The sequence below is a fragment of the Condylostylus longicornis genome, unplaced genomic scaffold, assembly GCF_029603195.1.
Source record: "Condylostylus longicornis isolate FDR11 unplaced genomic scaffold, ASM2960319v2 ptg000124l, whole genome shotgun sequence".
NCBI classification, from domain to species: Eukaryota; Metazoa; Arthropoda; class Insecta; order Diptera; family Dolichopodidae; genus Condylostylus; species Condylostylus longicornis.
Window position 1 is genome coordinate 434805 of NW_026578092.1, and position 15413 is coordinate 450217.

Below are 15413 nucleotides of genomic sequence, written 5' to 3' on the forward strand. Positions count from 1 at the left end.
GCGTTGCACCTAAAGTAGATATTAAAGATGAAATTAATTATGCAAGAGTGAAATTAAATGGAGAAATTGCTTTAATTTGTCCAGCTCAAAGTTATCCTATACCAGTATTTCGGTGAGTTTTTGCCAAAAACTTTTTCAAAATAGCTAATATTTTTCAATTATCCCAACATTGTGCAGTCTTACAGCTTTTTTCTAAAATTTTATTATACTTCTCTGAACACTTTTATAATATTAAAAATATATTCAAATAGAGCCAGTAGGTAGTGTAGCTCCAAAAGTTGACATTAAAGATAAAACAAATTTAGCTAATGTTAATTTTAATGGTGAAATTGCACTCCTTTGTCCCGCTCAGAGTTATCCAATACCTGCTTTTCGGTGAGTTATTGATGATTTAAACACTTTATCTTGTATACTAATTAGATTTCCTTTCCCAACATTGAGGTTTTTATTGTTATTTTAATATTACATCTAAATATTTGTTAATTATTATCCTAGAACCGGTTGGTAGTGTTGCTCCACGTGTAAATGTTAAAGATGAATTTAGTCACGCTAGAGTTGAATTAAAGAATAGTATTGCATTAATTTGTCCAGCACAAAGTTTTCCAATACCGGCCTTTCGGTGAGTTTGTATGAAATTGAGCCAATTTGTAAAAACTCAATTACACATTTTCAATTAATTAAAAAATTTAATTCGATCCAATTAATTATGACTGAATGATGAAAGTACATACTATCAGAAACATTATCCCAATATTTAGGGTTTTAACGAATTTAATTTTATGATTTTATAAAAAATAATTGATGGATAAGTTGAAATATGGTTTTTTATAATTATGTACACACATAAAGAGCCTGTAGGAAGTGTAGCGCCAAGAGTATCGCTAAAAGATGAGCTTAGTTTGACCCGAACTTTATATGGTACCAGTATTGCGTTGGGTTGCCCAGCACAATCATTCCCTATACCAGTATTCAGGTAAATATTATTTCGGCAATCTTACCTTAAGAAAGTCATGCAGCTTAAAATATTTTTGCTAAAACACTAAATAATACTAAAATTTCGCATTCTTTAATTGCTTTAAAAAAAACTCAATTTAGAGCCTGTTGGAAGCGTTGCTCCAAAAGTTAATATAAATGATGAGTTTCGTGTTGCCAGAGTTCAGAATGGTGGTAGCGTTTCTTTAGTATGTCCAGCACAATCATATCCAATCCCAGCTTTTAGGTAATTTAATCTTTGTTCTTATATATTCAGGTAGTTTGATATGAGTAAGTACGTAAAACAAAAATATTATTCATTAATTTTTGTTTTAATCATTTATAATAGAACCAGTTGGGAGTGTAGCTCCAAAAGTTGATATAAGCGATGAGCTTCAAGTTGCAAGAGTTTTAAGAACGAATAGTATCGCTCTTATATGTAGAGCTCAATCGTTTCCAATTCCAGCATTTAGGTATTAAAACTTTTAAGATTACAGTTCTTTTAAAAATATTTGAATTCTAGGCAGTTGAAATCTTTATGCAATGTTTTATTTTAATTTGTTAATATAGAACCGGTTGGAAGTGTAGCTCCTAAAGTTGATATCAATGATGAATTAAAAGTTGCTAGGGTCTTAAGAAATTATGCTACAGCTCTTGTTTGTCGAGCTCAATCATTTCCAATACCAGCTTTTAGGTAGGTGCATAATACAAAAGCCCGAACAAAACTGCAATCACAAATTTAAGCTTAGTCCCAACATTCAAAAGAGCTATGGCATTTATAATATTAAATTTACTTGTTGATTCACCTTGGTTTTTCTTTTTTAAAAACAATATTAAAAAATTTTGTAGAACCTGTTGGAAGCGTACCACCGAAAATTGAATTCAAAGATAAATTTGCTCATGCTCTAGCTAAAAGTGGTGTTTCATTCAGTATTTTTTGTCCAGGTCAAGCATATCCAATGCCTGTTTTTAGGTAAATTTAAAAAGGTTATTTATTCAAGCATTCAGGCTCTTATTTATCTATTTAAAATATTAATTTTATATTTTATCTCTCAAAAATTGTATTATGATTTTAATTATTTCAAATTTGTTCTTTCATATTATAAAGAACCAGTTGGTAGTGTAGCCCCAAAAGTTAACAAAAAAGATGAATTTTCTCATGATAGTGTAAATAACAATGAAAATATAGCATTAATGTGTCCAGCTCAATCTTATCCAGTTCCCGCTTATAGGTAAAAAAAAATTAATGAAGGCTTTGTTTAAAAGCAAAACTGATGTACCATTCATCCTATGGAAAATGTTCAGGCATTTAAATTTAAATAGTTGAAAAGAAAAGCGTCTGTTCGTAATTAAATGATTCACGTAATTTTTCAGAACCAGTTGGAAGCGTAGCACCCAAAGTGAGTGTTGCTGATCAATTACAAAACGCTGCTTGTAAATTGACTACTGACATTGCATTATTTTGCCCAGCACAATCTTTTCCTGTGCCAGCGTTTAGGTATTTTTTTATTTTTATTTATTTGCTGTTGTTGCTCTAGCTATTACCCCAATATTCATGGCAGTCCAAAGTCTTATTCGACCAGTTAATCATACCAATTTTTTTTTTGAATTTGAATTTTTTATGAAATCAGAACCGGTTGGTAGTGTTCCACCAAAAATTAGTGTTGCAGATCGTCGAAAAGATGCGGAAACTGATATAAGTTTAAGTGTATCAATATTCTGTCCGGCTCAATCATATCCAGTACCTGCCTTTAGGTAATTGTTTTTAATCAATTATTGGGTCGAGATAGTCTGTAAAGTTGTGTTAGTACTTTATTCCAACATTCAAGGTCAAAGTTTTTGTTTTTTGAAAACACTATTAAAAATCTTCCAATTCTTAGAACCAGTCGGCAGTGTTCCTCCAAAAATTAATACTGGTGACAAACTTACAGATGCCGGAGCTGGCGTTGGAAATGCATTAACATTGTTTTGTCCAGCTCAATCTTTTCCCATTCCAGCTTTTAGGTATACTTATATTTGCATTTAATTTTATTCAGCAAATTAATATGAAACAAAAATATTCAAAGTCCCAACATTCTTCATTTTTTTATAGATTAATTGTAACTTTTTAAAGCTATATGAAATAAAACTTTTAATTTTCAATTTTAAATCAGAACCAGTAGGAAGTGTTGCCCCAAAAATAACCGTAGAAGATCGTTTTAAAAATGCTGAAGCTAGGATTAAAAACAACTTCAATTTATTTTGCCCAGCTCAGTCATATCCCGTTCCGGCTTTTAGGTATTTATAAATAAGGTCGCAATTCGATTTGAGTTTTAAGAAAAATTTCTGTGTAAACTTATATCTTGAATTTGTATTTCGTAACTTATATCTCGTATCGGTATCCTATAAATTTCCCAACATTTAGGATTTTTTGAAAAGTTTTTGCATCAAATTAAGAATCTAACAAAAATTTTTAATATGTATAATTAGAGCCTGTTGGTAGTGTCGCACCGAAAATTGGAGCTGAAGAAAAATTAAAGAGTGCTGGTACTGAAATCGGAAAATCATTTAATTTATTTTGCCCAGCTCAATCGTATCCCGTCCCAGCATATAGGTTATTATTATTATTCTATAATTCATTAATTTTATAATTGTGGATTAATTTTTAATATTTAGGCAGTTAATCACTTTAGTAAATTTGTTAAATTTGAAATTCTAACAAAAATTTTTTACAATTTAGAACCTGTTGGTAGTGTCGCTCCAAAATTGGCTGAAGAACAAAAACTCATAAGGGCAGCTTCTAAAATTGGGAATTCGTTTAATTTATTTTGTCCGGCTCAATCGTTTCCTGTTCCAGCTTATAGGTTAGAAAATAAAATAAATTGAATTACAGGCGAGTCAAGTAGTCATATTGTATAAGATCAGTGTTTCTCGCAGTTAAAATTTTCGGCAGTTAAAATATTGTCAACTTAATTGAAAATATTTCATATTAGTCTTTAATTTAAATAGAACCTGTGGGTAGTGTCGCTCCAAAACTCTCTGAAGAAGAGAAGTTTAAAAGAAGTTCTATTCAAATAGGAAGATCATTTAATCTTTTTTGTCCTGCACAATCTTATCCTGTTCCAGCTTACAGGTTAATAACTTATCATTCGTAGTTTTATTTTAGAGCTATCTTGATACAACAATCAGGCATTTTATTTTTTTAGATTTTGATTTAATAAGAATATTTTATTTACGAATACTTTTAACAGAACCGGTAGGAAGTGTAGCACCAAAAATTGCATTAGAAGAAAAACTTAAAAATGCTGGTGCTCAAATCGGCAGATCGTTTAATTTATTTTGTCCAGCGCAATCATATCCAGTACCGGCATACAGGTTTGCCTTTATCTTATAATTTATGTATTGCAATATGGTTTAAACTCATAATAACGTTTAGGCAGTGAAGTTTTAGTAAACTTATTTTTAAGTAATTGTTAAACGAAAACAAAATAAAAAAATTTCAGAACCGGTTGGTAGTGTCAGTCCAAAATTCAATGCTAATGATGAATTAAATGCTGTTCGTGGTCGAATAAACAATTCAATAACATTGTTATGTCCTGCTCAATCATATCCGATTCCTGTCTTTAGGTAAGAGAACTAAGAGATGTCTGTTTAAAACAAAAAGTAGTAGATTGCAACATATCTGGCAGTTTTTAAGTTTTTAGAAACTAAAATTCAAATTCTTAGTTGTAATTAAGTTGTATTAAAATTATATAGAGCCCGTTGGAAGTGTAGGTCCTAAATTTGGAGCTGAAGAAGAATTAAAAGCTATTCGAGGAAAACTAAATGGTTCAATAAGACTACTGTGTCCGGCACAATCCTATCCAATCCCTGTTTTTCGGTACGTTTTCATGTAGTAATTAAAATAATTTCTGTTTTCTATGCGAAATAGGTGCTTCTCAAATTCAACGCACATTTTTAAATTCAGTGAATTTTTATCCCATCATTTCCTAACTTAAACTTTACAAATATTCGATAGTGAAACTAATTTTTTAAACATGTATTTTAGAACCAGTTGGTAGTGTTGCTCCTAAATTAACATCTGGTGACAAAACTCGTACTGTAGATGTTAAAGAATTTTCAAATTTAACATTATTGTGCCCAGCACAGTCGTTTCCAGTTCCAGCGTTTAGGTAAAGTAGTTCGAAAATATGCGCTTATTTTAGATCCCCAATAAAAAAGAAAGTAGAAGTGTTCTGACATTCAGGCGGATTTTATTTAATTTAGTTTTAGCCAGATTTTGTTTTTATGCAAAAATTTATTCAAACAAATGATTTTTTGGTGAACACATATATGTAGAGCCTATTAGTGGAACAGCTCCAAGAGTCGCTAATATACAAAAGTCTGGAGTTGATTTTGTTAGCATAGGTAAAGCAATAGCCATTATGTGCCCAGCTCAAGCATATCCCGTGCCGAGTTACAGGTTAGAATATTTTATTAACATCCCAACATTTAGTTGCGAAAGTCATGTTTATAAATTTTTAAAAATATATGTAAAAAATACATATTCAATATTTCATAATTTTCTTTCCATTACTTTTTCTAGAACCTGTTAGTAGTGCTTCTCCAAAGGTATTGTCTGTGTCTAAATTTGATGTTGTTATGTATCCAAAAGCTTCAAGCATTGCACTGCAATGCCCAGCCCAAGGTTTTCCTGTACCTGTTTTTAGGTTTGTAGGTTATTGCAATTGACATAAAGGTGCCTTTAAAGTTCAAGTTTAGCATTTAAATACTTTTTTATATTTAATGGGAACACTATCCAACTACGTTAATCTATCCAATTTGATTTAATTTAATAAATTCCACTTTGTACCTTTATTATGTATGTATTATTATGTAGAACCAGTATCGAGCACAGCACCAAAAGTACCACCGGTTAGTGCTCGTCCAATAACGTCAGGTGGGGGTGATGCTGTTTCTATTTTATGCCCAGCTCAAGGTTATCCTTCACCCAGTTTTCGGTACGTATATATTAAAACTGCAAAAAACGATACATACTGAACCTGTAGAAATTTGGTGGAATACTTTTAAAGGGTTCCGAAGCTTTGTATACATGCCCTCTCAATCTTCAGGCACGTTTTTTATAATTATGTAGCTTTATTAATCAATATTTTTAAGTTATTTGAAAACTTTAACTTTTCCTTAATATAATTTAATAGAGCCTGTTTCAAGTACACCACCGAAAATTAATTCGTTAACTTATAAACCAAGTATAGTGGAAGAAAATGCAAGTGTATCGGTTTTATGTCCTGCTCAAGGATATCCAGCTCCCAGTTTTAGGTATAAAATTTAAAAAGTATCTTGTTTTCTTCTCAGCTGAGATTGGAAGGGAAAAAATCTTAAAACACTTAAGTCCCTACCAGGCATTTAAACCTTTACATTCCTTTATGTGGATGAAACCAATCTGGCTTATAAATATTAAAAGATATATAATAAAAATTTCGACAAATCACTTGAAGCTTTATCGCAATATTCAGGCATTTAATCAATAAAATCTCCTTAAGACGAAATAATAAACTTTTGATACAAAAATAGAACCGGTCTCAAGTACAGCACCAAGAATTCCATCAATGATGTCTAAACCATTTAATGTACCTATAAAAAGCGATATATCGATATTATGTCCCGCACAAGGGTACCCTGCCCCTAGTTTTAGGTAAATTTAAAGTAGAATTATTAAAATTTCAAATAACTTTTAAGTTGATTCAAAGATAAAAACTGATGTTTTTTTTTTTGAAATATATTTAATTCATATATATAGAACCTGTTGGAGCAAAAGCTCCAGCGATTTCAGGTGATTTGAAACGTATTTGGATTGAAAGAAATCTTAATCAAACATTTGCTATATTTTGTCCTGCTCAAGCATTTCCTGTACCAGCATTCAGGTTAGATTTGAAAAAACTCGTATGTTATTTAAAAAATCAAATGTAGTATATACGAGTAATTGCGAAAATAGTGTTGCAAAGCAAAAAAAAAAAATTAGTGTTTTAAAATAAATATTAAACAAATTCTATAGAGCCTGTGGGAGCAAAAGCGCCAACTTTATCAGTTAGCACTAAATGGTCAGGAATTGAACATCCTTTTGGTTATGATTTAACGTTATTATGTCCAGCTCAAGCATTTCCAGTTCCTGTGTTTAGGTACTAAAAATAGTTTAAAAATTCTATTTTATAAAATACTCTACTAGCCAACATTCAGAAAATTTTGGTTAAAAGAATCCAATTTAGTTTTTATAATAGGTTATATGAAGTTTTCAAGTTTTTTTTCGAAATATTTTAGAACCAGTAGGAGCAAAAGCACCTACATTATCAACTGATACAAAATGGTCGGGAATTGAAAGACCATTCGGTCATGATTTTACATTATTATGTCCGGCGCAGGCTTTCCCAGTACCCGTATTTAGGTATAACAATAAAGTATAAGCAAATTTTATTCATACTCTTATTATTTGGGACATAATTTGAAAATTATACTACTATTTAGTAAACTTATTAAAATTATAGTCCAGTGATTCTCTAATTTCCTAAAACATGATTTGAATCATAATAAATATGTTATTGTTTATTGAACTTTTCATTAAGTGCACTAACACAAAATGAAAATACAAATTTCCGCATATTTATCACGTGTGAAAAAAATTTAAGGTCATAAAAAATGATCGACGTGAAATACCGCTATCAATTAACTTTGTATTATAGAAAATTTACAAATAATTAAAATTTTCTAATTATTTATTTACACATTTACTCAAGCTGAAACACAAACATTCTACATTTGTATAAAATTTAATTTTTCAATAGTATTCACACATTTGTACTATAATTTACTAATTACTATATGTACGTATATATTTTATTGCAATAACAATAAATTTATCTTGTTGGTGTACCCCCCCCTCTACATTCTTTGTACTCTTTACGCATATTTTAAAAGAAAAATCCACGTTGTTTTCGTTCATTAATAATTATTATTTACGTTTACTACGACATTGTCAATTATTTTTTTTGCTTTTTTTCTTTTATTTTACCACTACATATGAAATGGAATTTTCTAATACATGTACAATTTAAAAAAAAAAAATAAAAATAAAAAAATAGTACTATTCCAGTATAACTTGTTGATTCCAAAGTTTAACTCTCATTCCAATAATTTTTATTGGAAAGTAAATCAAGAGAATAATTTTCCAATTGAGTAAATTGGAAATTTTATTCTCTCTTTTTATGATTCCATTTGGAAAGTGAAACACATGTTCTATTATTGTTTACAAACAATACACTTACAAAGTTGGTCTAGGTCATGTTTATCTGCATTTATATTCTATTATATTTTCAACACAAATAAATATACGTACATATTTGTAATTTAATGTATTAAATGTAAAGTTTAAGTGTGTGCGATAAAAATTTGTAAACAATGATTTGATTGTGTTGAAAATATGAATGTGTTAGTTGTGATCAGCTGATTATTATTGTCAAATATTTTCTTTCTTTTTGTTTACAAACAAATCGTATTAATAACGTGATACAGAAACGTGACTAATTGGAATTTGTAGTGAAAAAAAAAAATTCATTCATAAAATTCTATATTATTGCAAATCTATGTATACTAAAGTTAAGCGTTGCCACATTAGTAATATATTATTAGAGATAGGTATGTGTTGTAATAATTTTTATATATTATGTTCGTATGTAAAGTAAACTTGCGCAGTTTCATTGTTTTTATTAAAATTTTTATTTTCATTTTTAAAACAGTATAGTAATCTTTTTTATATTGAGGATTTTCTTTCGTAGTTTTCCGTAGTTTTTTGAAAGGTGACAAGGAAAAATCGTGATTGGAACTTTTTTCAATGGTGTCTGCAAAAAAGAAGAGAAAAAAGGAAATTTTTATTGTGTATACCATATACGAGTACATAGTAAATTTAAGAAATTATTGTATATAAGGAAGGAATAACTTGTGTTGAATTTTAAGTGATAAATTTAAGGATGTATAGTGAAATAATTAAAGGAAATATGAAAAGTGAAAGTAGGTTATTTTTTTTTATTGTGAACCTGTTGATATTAGGTCAGATTACATGCACTTCATTTTGTCTGTACATATTTATTTTTTACTGTGTGTATACACAATACTACTTATATGTACAATTAGAATAGTATGCTATATCGTATCTTTTTGTTTATTATTTGATCACGTGTATCATATGCATAGTATGTACAAGTACCGGTTGTTTGTATATATCGAAATTTTTTGTGTATTTTAAAAAAGGAAATTATCAATAAATTCATATGAGTAGTATTGTGAATTCTTTTGTATTTGTAAAAATTATCTGATGAAAAAATAAATGTGAATAAGTATGTAGACTAGGCGAATGACCTGGAAAAAAGGATGCCGTCAAAACAGAGACTTTTGTTATTTTTGGCATAGGTTTTATTGTTGGTTTTTTTTTTTTTTTTTTTATGAATTCTTGTGTATGTATGTATGTATATGCTAAGCATATTATATTTTTACTATAAATAGAAATTCTAGAAAATGAAAGTTTATTTTCACTTTTTAAAATAGCACATATTCAATGGCATACCTATAATATATTGATGTACGTATGCAAGTATGCATATGTAATAGATGGTTTTGTGAAGTGAATGTGTGTATTAGCGCAAGGGTATATAGTGAAAGTATCTTGCTGCATAAAACAATAAATAATTGTTATTATCAGTGGTGTAAATTAAAAATAAAATTTTATGAGAAAATTTTATTTTGCATTTCAAGCTTTTCTAGGTTTACGTTCATTTTTTTCTGCTACAACGGTTATTAGACCTAACTAGTTTTATATTATAATTATTTATTAAATATATATTCATGGCAGTTGAAAATCAAATAAGTTTGTAAAATTTTCTAATACATAAGATGTAATTAAAACTTCCATTTAATATACAGAACCAATTGGTTCAAAAGCGCCTGCATTTACTACAGAAGTAGCAACATTTTCTCATAGATCACCAGAAAATATTTCTTTAGCATTAACTTGTCAAGCTCAAGCATTTCCAGTACCTGTTTTTAGGTAATTTTTTTTCTTTAATAATAAAATTTCATATTATTTAAATTTTTTTAACGAAAATAAAATTGAGTATTTGGTTAACATTTTGGCAGTCTAAACTAAAAAATTCGATTGCTCGCATAAAATATAAGGTGTAGATTTTAACTATAAAAAATTTTTTATAGAACCTGTTGGTCATAAGGCGCCATCTTTTCCAAGTGTTGCCAGCACATTTACAATTTATTCTCCACAAAAAGAAACACTTGCATTAACTTGTGAAGCTCAAGCATTTCCTGTTCCAGTATTTAGGTGAAAAAAAAATATTTATGTTTGTCAGGGAAATAAACGCATATATAGACTTATTTTTTAAAGAAATTATATTTTAAATCTTTAGTTTACCTTGTTCTTAATTGATATTAGATATATCACTTTGATTTAAAGTGTTATTATAGAGGAATAAAAAAAATTTTAAAAATATTCAGAGCAGTTAAAATTTTCTATTGATTTTGTAACATAACAGAAGATCACTTATGTAGTAAATACAAAATTACAGAGCCTGTTGGTGCTAAAGCCCCAACATTTTCAAGTGATTCAAAAGGAAGTATATTTGTGCGTTCTGTTAATTCAAGTTTTGCTCTCTTGTGTCAAGCTCAAGCGTTTCCGGTTCCTTTAATAAGGTAAAAAAAATTCACTTATATATTGTTGATTAAGTCGCAGTTTCATGTACTTAACTCTTATAAAATTTCAGGTTGTTAAATATTTTTATTTTTTATAAAAAATATTTATATTTAATTATTTTATTTGTTGTTAAAATTTTAAGAGCCAGTAGGTGCTAAACCACCAACATTTGCTTCGGCTTCAAAAACTAGTAGCTATGTTGAAAATCAGGGAAATAGTTTTTCATTATTGTGTCAAGCTCAAGCATTTCCGGTCCCCTTAATAAGGTACCTATTAATAAAAATAAATACAAATGAAAAAATCCGTTCATTCAGGGCAGAGGTTTTTAAATAACTGTAAGGATTAATGAATTTTTGTTCGTCTTTATAAAATATTATTTTAAATATTTTTAAAAATTTTTAGAACCAGTTGGAGCAAAAGCACCAACATTCTCAACCGATTCAAACGTATTTTCATATACTAGAAGTATAAATCAAAGTTTTGCACTTCTATGTCAAGCTCAAGCATTTCCTGTCCCATTAATTAGGTAGGTAAAGAAAAATTATAAAATTTGCCTTAAAGAATGTTCAAGGCGGTATGAATGTTAATAATTATTTGAAGTTCAGGTGGTTTTTAGGTCGTTTTTATAAATTTTTTTTTTTTGAAATATTTATCACTTTTGTTGAATTTAAATTTTGTGTAATATCAGAACCTGTAGGTGCAAAACCACCAACATTTTCAACGGATTCTGAAAGTTCTAGGTATACAAGACATCTTAATCAAAGTTTTGCTCTTCTCTGTCAAGCTCAAGCATTTCCGGTTCCATTAATAAGGTAATTTTAAAAATAATTAAGACAATGGAGATATTAATTATGCGGTGTTACGGGAAATCGTTATTAGAATTTGACAAAACCATTTTCATTTCATTTTTTGATAAAGATGATTTTGAATTTTAACGATTAAATGATTTTTAGAACCGGTTGGAGCCAAAGCACCAACCTTTTCAACTGATTCTGATATTTCACGATACAGTAGACATCAAAACCAAAGCTTTGCACTTTTATGTCAAGCTCAAGCTTTTCCAGTTCCATTAATAAGGTAAACATTTTATAAATAACTACAATTCAATAAATAGTTTGTTTATTATCCAAACTTCTTAACAGTGTCAATATTTTACTGTAATTTTACTTTGCTTATGAGTTTTGCTATTTTTGTTCGTCTGTCCGTGAAATTCGTGAACGCAGGAAGAGAGCGATTTGAAGCATATAATGAGACGAAATATTGCGTTAAAATAATATATAAGAACTCTTACATACATTGTGTATGTATACACAGCTCGTTTACATAAAGTATTTTGTATAATAGTTTGTTACCTTGTAACAATTTGAACACTATCTCTATACGTCTAAAGTTACTAAAGGTACTAGCAAATATTTATAAAGTCCCAACATTTAGTGAAGCATATGCATGTACATATATATTCAAGAAAGATATCTTAGTGAAATATAATACAAATTTTAATATGAAAATTTTCATGTTACAAATAGAGCCTGTTGGAGCTAAAATTCCAACTTTTTCTAATGATGCCAAAAGTTCAACTTTTATAAAGCATGTCGGTCAAAGTTTTGCCATGTTATGTCAAGCTCAAGCATTTCCAGTTCCGTTAATAAGGTACGTTAAATCGTGACCATTCATTCATTTGTCCTATTCATTTGTGAAATTTTCGTCTATAACAAATGCATAGAAAATCTTTTTGGTATTAGTATTCGTAAATTGCTCTTAAAATTTGTGGTAACTAAAATTTTAATACAAAAGTTGTATCCGTTCCCGTTCCCATAACCAGGCACTTTTTTTTTTTAAAGTCCAATTAGAATTTAATTTCTCATTCATAAATTTTTATAATTAGAACCAGTTGGTGCTAAGGCTCCAACATTTAATACAGATTCCAAAATATTTTGGTATACAAGAAATAAGGATCAAAGTTTTGCTTTATTATGTCAGGCTCAAGCATTTCCAGTTCCGCTTATAAGGTATAAAAAATTATTTGTAAGTCAAATATAGTACTTATTTAAAAAAAAAATATTTTCACATCTTTCTCTATCCCAAACAAAGGCACTAGTTTATTACTTCTTTTAGTCTATACTATTTGTACTGATAATATTTTTGACATTTTAGAACCTGTTGGTGCAAAGCCTCCAACATTTTCAACAGCAGCAAAAAGTATTTCATACGTTGAAAAAGAAGGCAATAGTTTCTCATTATTATGTCAAGCCCAAGCATTTCCTGTACCTTTAATAAGGTGAATTGTTTTTTTAACGAATTTTCGTGCAATTTAAAATATCGAACATTAAGGGTTTTATTTTCCTAAGATTTAGGCGGTTGTTTTTGGAAGATTTTTATAATTTAGTTTAAATTTTAGAACCAGTAGGGGCTAAAGGTCCAACATTCTCAACTGATTTAAAAAGTTCTTCTTTTGAAAAACAAGTCGGTCAAAGTTTCGGAATGTTGTGTCAAGCTCAAGCATTTCCTGTGCCACTAATAAGGTTTGCAATATAAGATATTAAAAATATTTATTGATTTATTATTCTAATTTTTTGCCAAGGTGGGCATACGTGAAAATTTTTAAAAATTTTTAATTTTGTCAAGGTAGGGTTACGTGAAACTCTTTAAAAAATTTTTGGTTTTTTTTTTTTTTGCAAAGGGGTACGTGAAAATTTTTAAAAATTTTGGTTTTTGCCAAGGTAGGGGTGCGTGAAAATTTTTACAAAATTTTGAGTTTTTTTTGCTAAGGAAAGGGTACGTGAAAATTTTTAAAAAATTTTTAATTTTTTTGAAAAAATAGGGGTAGTTCCAACTCCTAACATTGGGTTATTTACATATTAAAAATATTGTTTTAATTAAAATAGAAGTTTTTATTTCAAGAACCTGTTGGAAGTGTTGCACCAAAAATCTCCGGCGGTCGTTTACAAGAATCGACTATTACAAACAAAAGTAGCTTAGCAATCTTGTGCTTAGGGCAATCATTTCCCACACCATCTTTTAGGTATTTTTGATTTGAAAATCGTAATGTTCTTAAAATTTTTACATAATAGCCCAATCCCAATATTATTGCAATTATTTTTTGAATTTAAATTCGAGCTTGTCAATAAAATATTTAAAAACTTTCAAAGTTTGAAAAATTCAAAAACACTTTCAGAACCAGTTGGAAGCGTTGCACCAAAAATATCTGGTGACCGTCTCCAGGAAATGACAGTGAAAAATAATGCAACACTCGCAATTTTATGTTTAGGACAGTCCTATCCGGTTCCGGTTTTTAGGTAATTACATAATTTCGAAATATATGCAGACGAAAGGGTACCAATTTCCATGTTCTGAGTTAGTGCTTTGATAAGTACGATAGAAACTCTTCTATTGCAGAGCCAATTGGTCATGTTAAACCTAAAGTGTCTTCTAAAAGCATTGAAGTTAGAGATGTTCCAGTAAATGGAACTTTTGTAGGATTATGTCCGGGTCAGGCTTATCCAGTTCCAGTGTATCGGTAACACAAATACTTTGATTTCCTTATAATTAGGCATCCCCAAACGCGTTTATTAAAAAAATGCTTTTGGAATATATTATGCAATGCAAAAGTGAAGCTATCACCTAATTTTTTTTTAATTTCAATATTGCTTTATTGCCATTTAGTAAGAAGTAAAAAATCAAGTTTTAGTCATGTTTGCATTGCATAAACCAAAAGCTGTCCAATGGAGGATATCATCTTCCGAAAAAATTGCTTTTTAACTAATGACATAATTTATTTTATTCCACAGATGGTATAAATTCATTGAAGGAACCACGAGAAAACAAGCTGTCGCACTTAATGATCGAGTAAAACAAGTTTCTGGTACATTAATAATTAAAGATGCCGTTGTTGAAGATTCTGGAAAATATTTATGTGTTGTGAATAACTCTGTTGGCGGTGAAAGTGTTGAGACCGTTTTAACTGTAACAGCTCCATTATCAGCGAAAATTGATCCACCAACACAGACGGTAGATTTCGGACGACCAGCGGTATTTACTTGTCAATATTCCGGTAATCCAATTAAAACTGTATCATGGCTTAAAGATGGAAAATCAATTGGTCATAGTGATCCAGTTTTACGAATTGAATCAGTTAAGAAAGAAGATAAAGGAATGTACCAATGTTTTATACGAAATGATCAAGAAAGTGCAGAAGCAAGTGCCGAATTAAAACTAGGAGGACGTTTTGACCCACCAGTTATTCGACAAGCTTTTCAAGAAGAAACAATGCAACCAGGACCAAGTGTATTCTTAAAATGTGTAGCTGGTGGTAATCCAACTCCAGAAATTTCATGGGAACTTGATGGTAAAAAAATTGCTAATAATGATCGGTATCAAGTTGGACAATATGTTACTGTAAACGGAGATGTTGTCTCATATTTGAATATAACATCTGTGCATGCAAATGATGGTGGTTTATATAAATGTATTGCAGCTAGTAAAGTTGGTGTTGCACAACATTCGGCAAAATTAAATGTTTTTGGTTTGCCTTATATTAGACAAATGGAAAAGAAAGCTATTGTCGCTGGAGAAACATTGTTTGTAACATGCCCTGTAGCTGGTTATCCAATTGAATCTATTGTATGGGAACGAGGTAAGTATATTAAATTAAAGAAAATAAAATAGTTTTTTTATTTGAATAAAATTAAACAATAACTATCAAAATTATTCAATA

The 15413-nt window shown here is 29.3% G+C and overlaps 1 protein-coding gene across 50 annotated transcripts in view; it reads left to right on the forward strand.

The window, feature by feature from the left end:
- LOC129614844 (cell adhesion molecule Dscam2) overlaps positions 1-15413 on the forward strand; it is a 168980-nt gene that overhangs the window by 96241 nt on the left and 57326 nt on the right. For 22 of the 50 annotated variants that reach the window (XR_008697410.1, XM_055529772.1, XM_055529751.1 and 19 more), the window contains exon 7: positions 14488-15332. Coding sequence is in view for 49 of the 50 variants with exons in the window: in XM_055529772.1 (XP_055385747.1) it covers positions 14488-15332 (845 nt within the window). In the remaining variant the exon portion in view is untranslated. Of the gene's footprint in view, positions 1-251; positions 376-495; positions 620-849; positions 974-1321; positions 1446-2080; positions 2205-2603; positions 2728-2852; positions 2977-3441; positions 3566-4454; positions 4579-4707; positions 4832-5289; positions 5414-9921; positions 10046-10206; positions 10331-10841; positions 10966-11387; positions 11512-12584; positions 12709-12853; positions 12978-14487; positions 15333-15413 lie in introns of all 50 variants that reach the window. The other 28 variants (XM_055529786.1, XM_055529782.1, XM_055529738.1 and 25 more) reach the window with 17 other exon arrangements.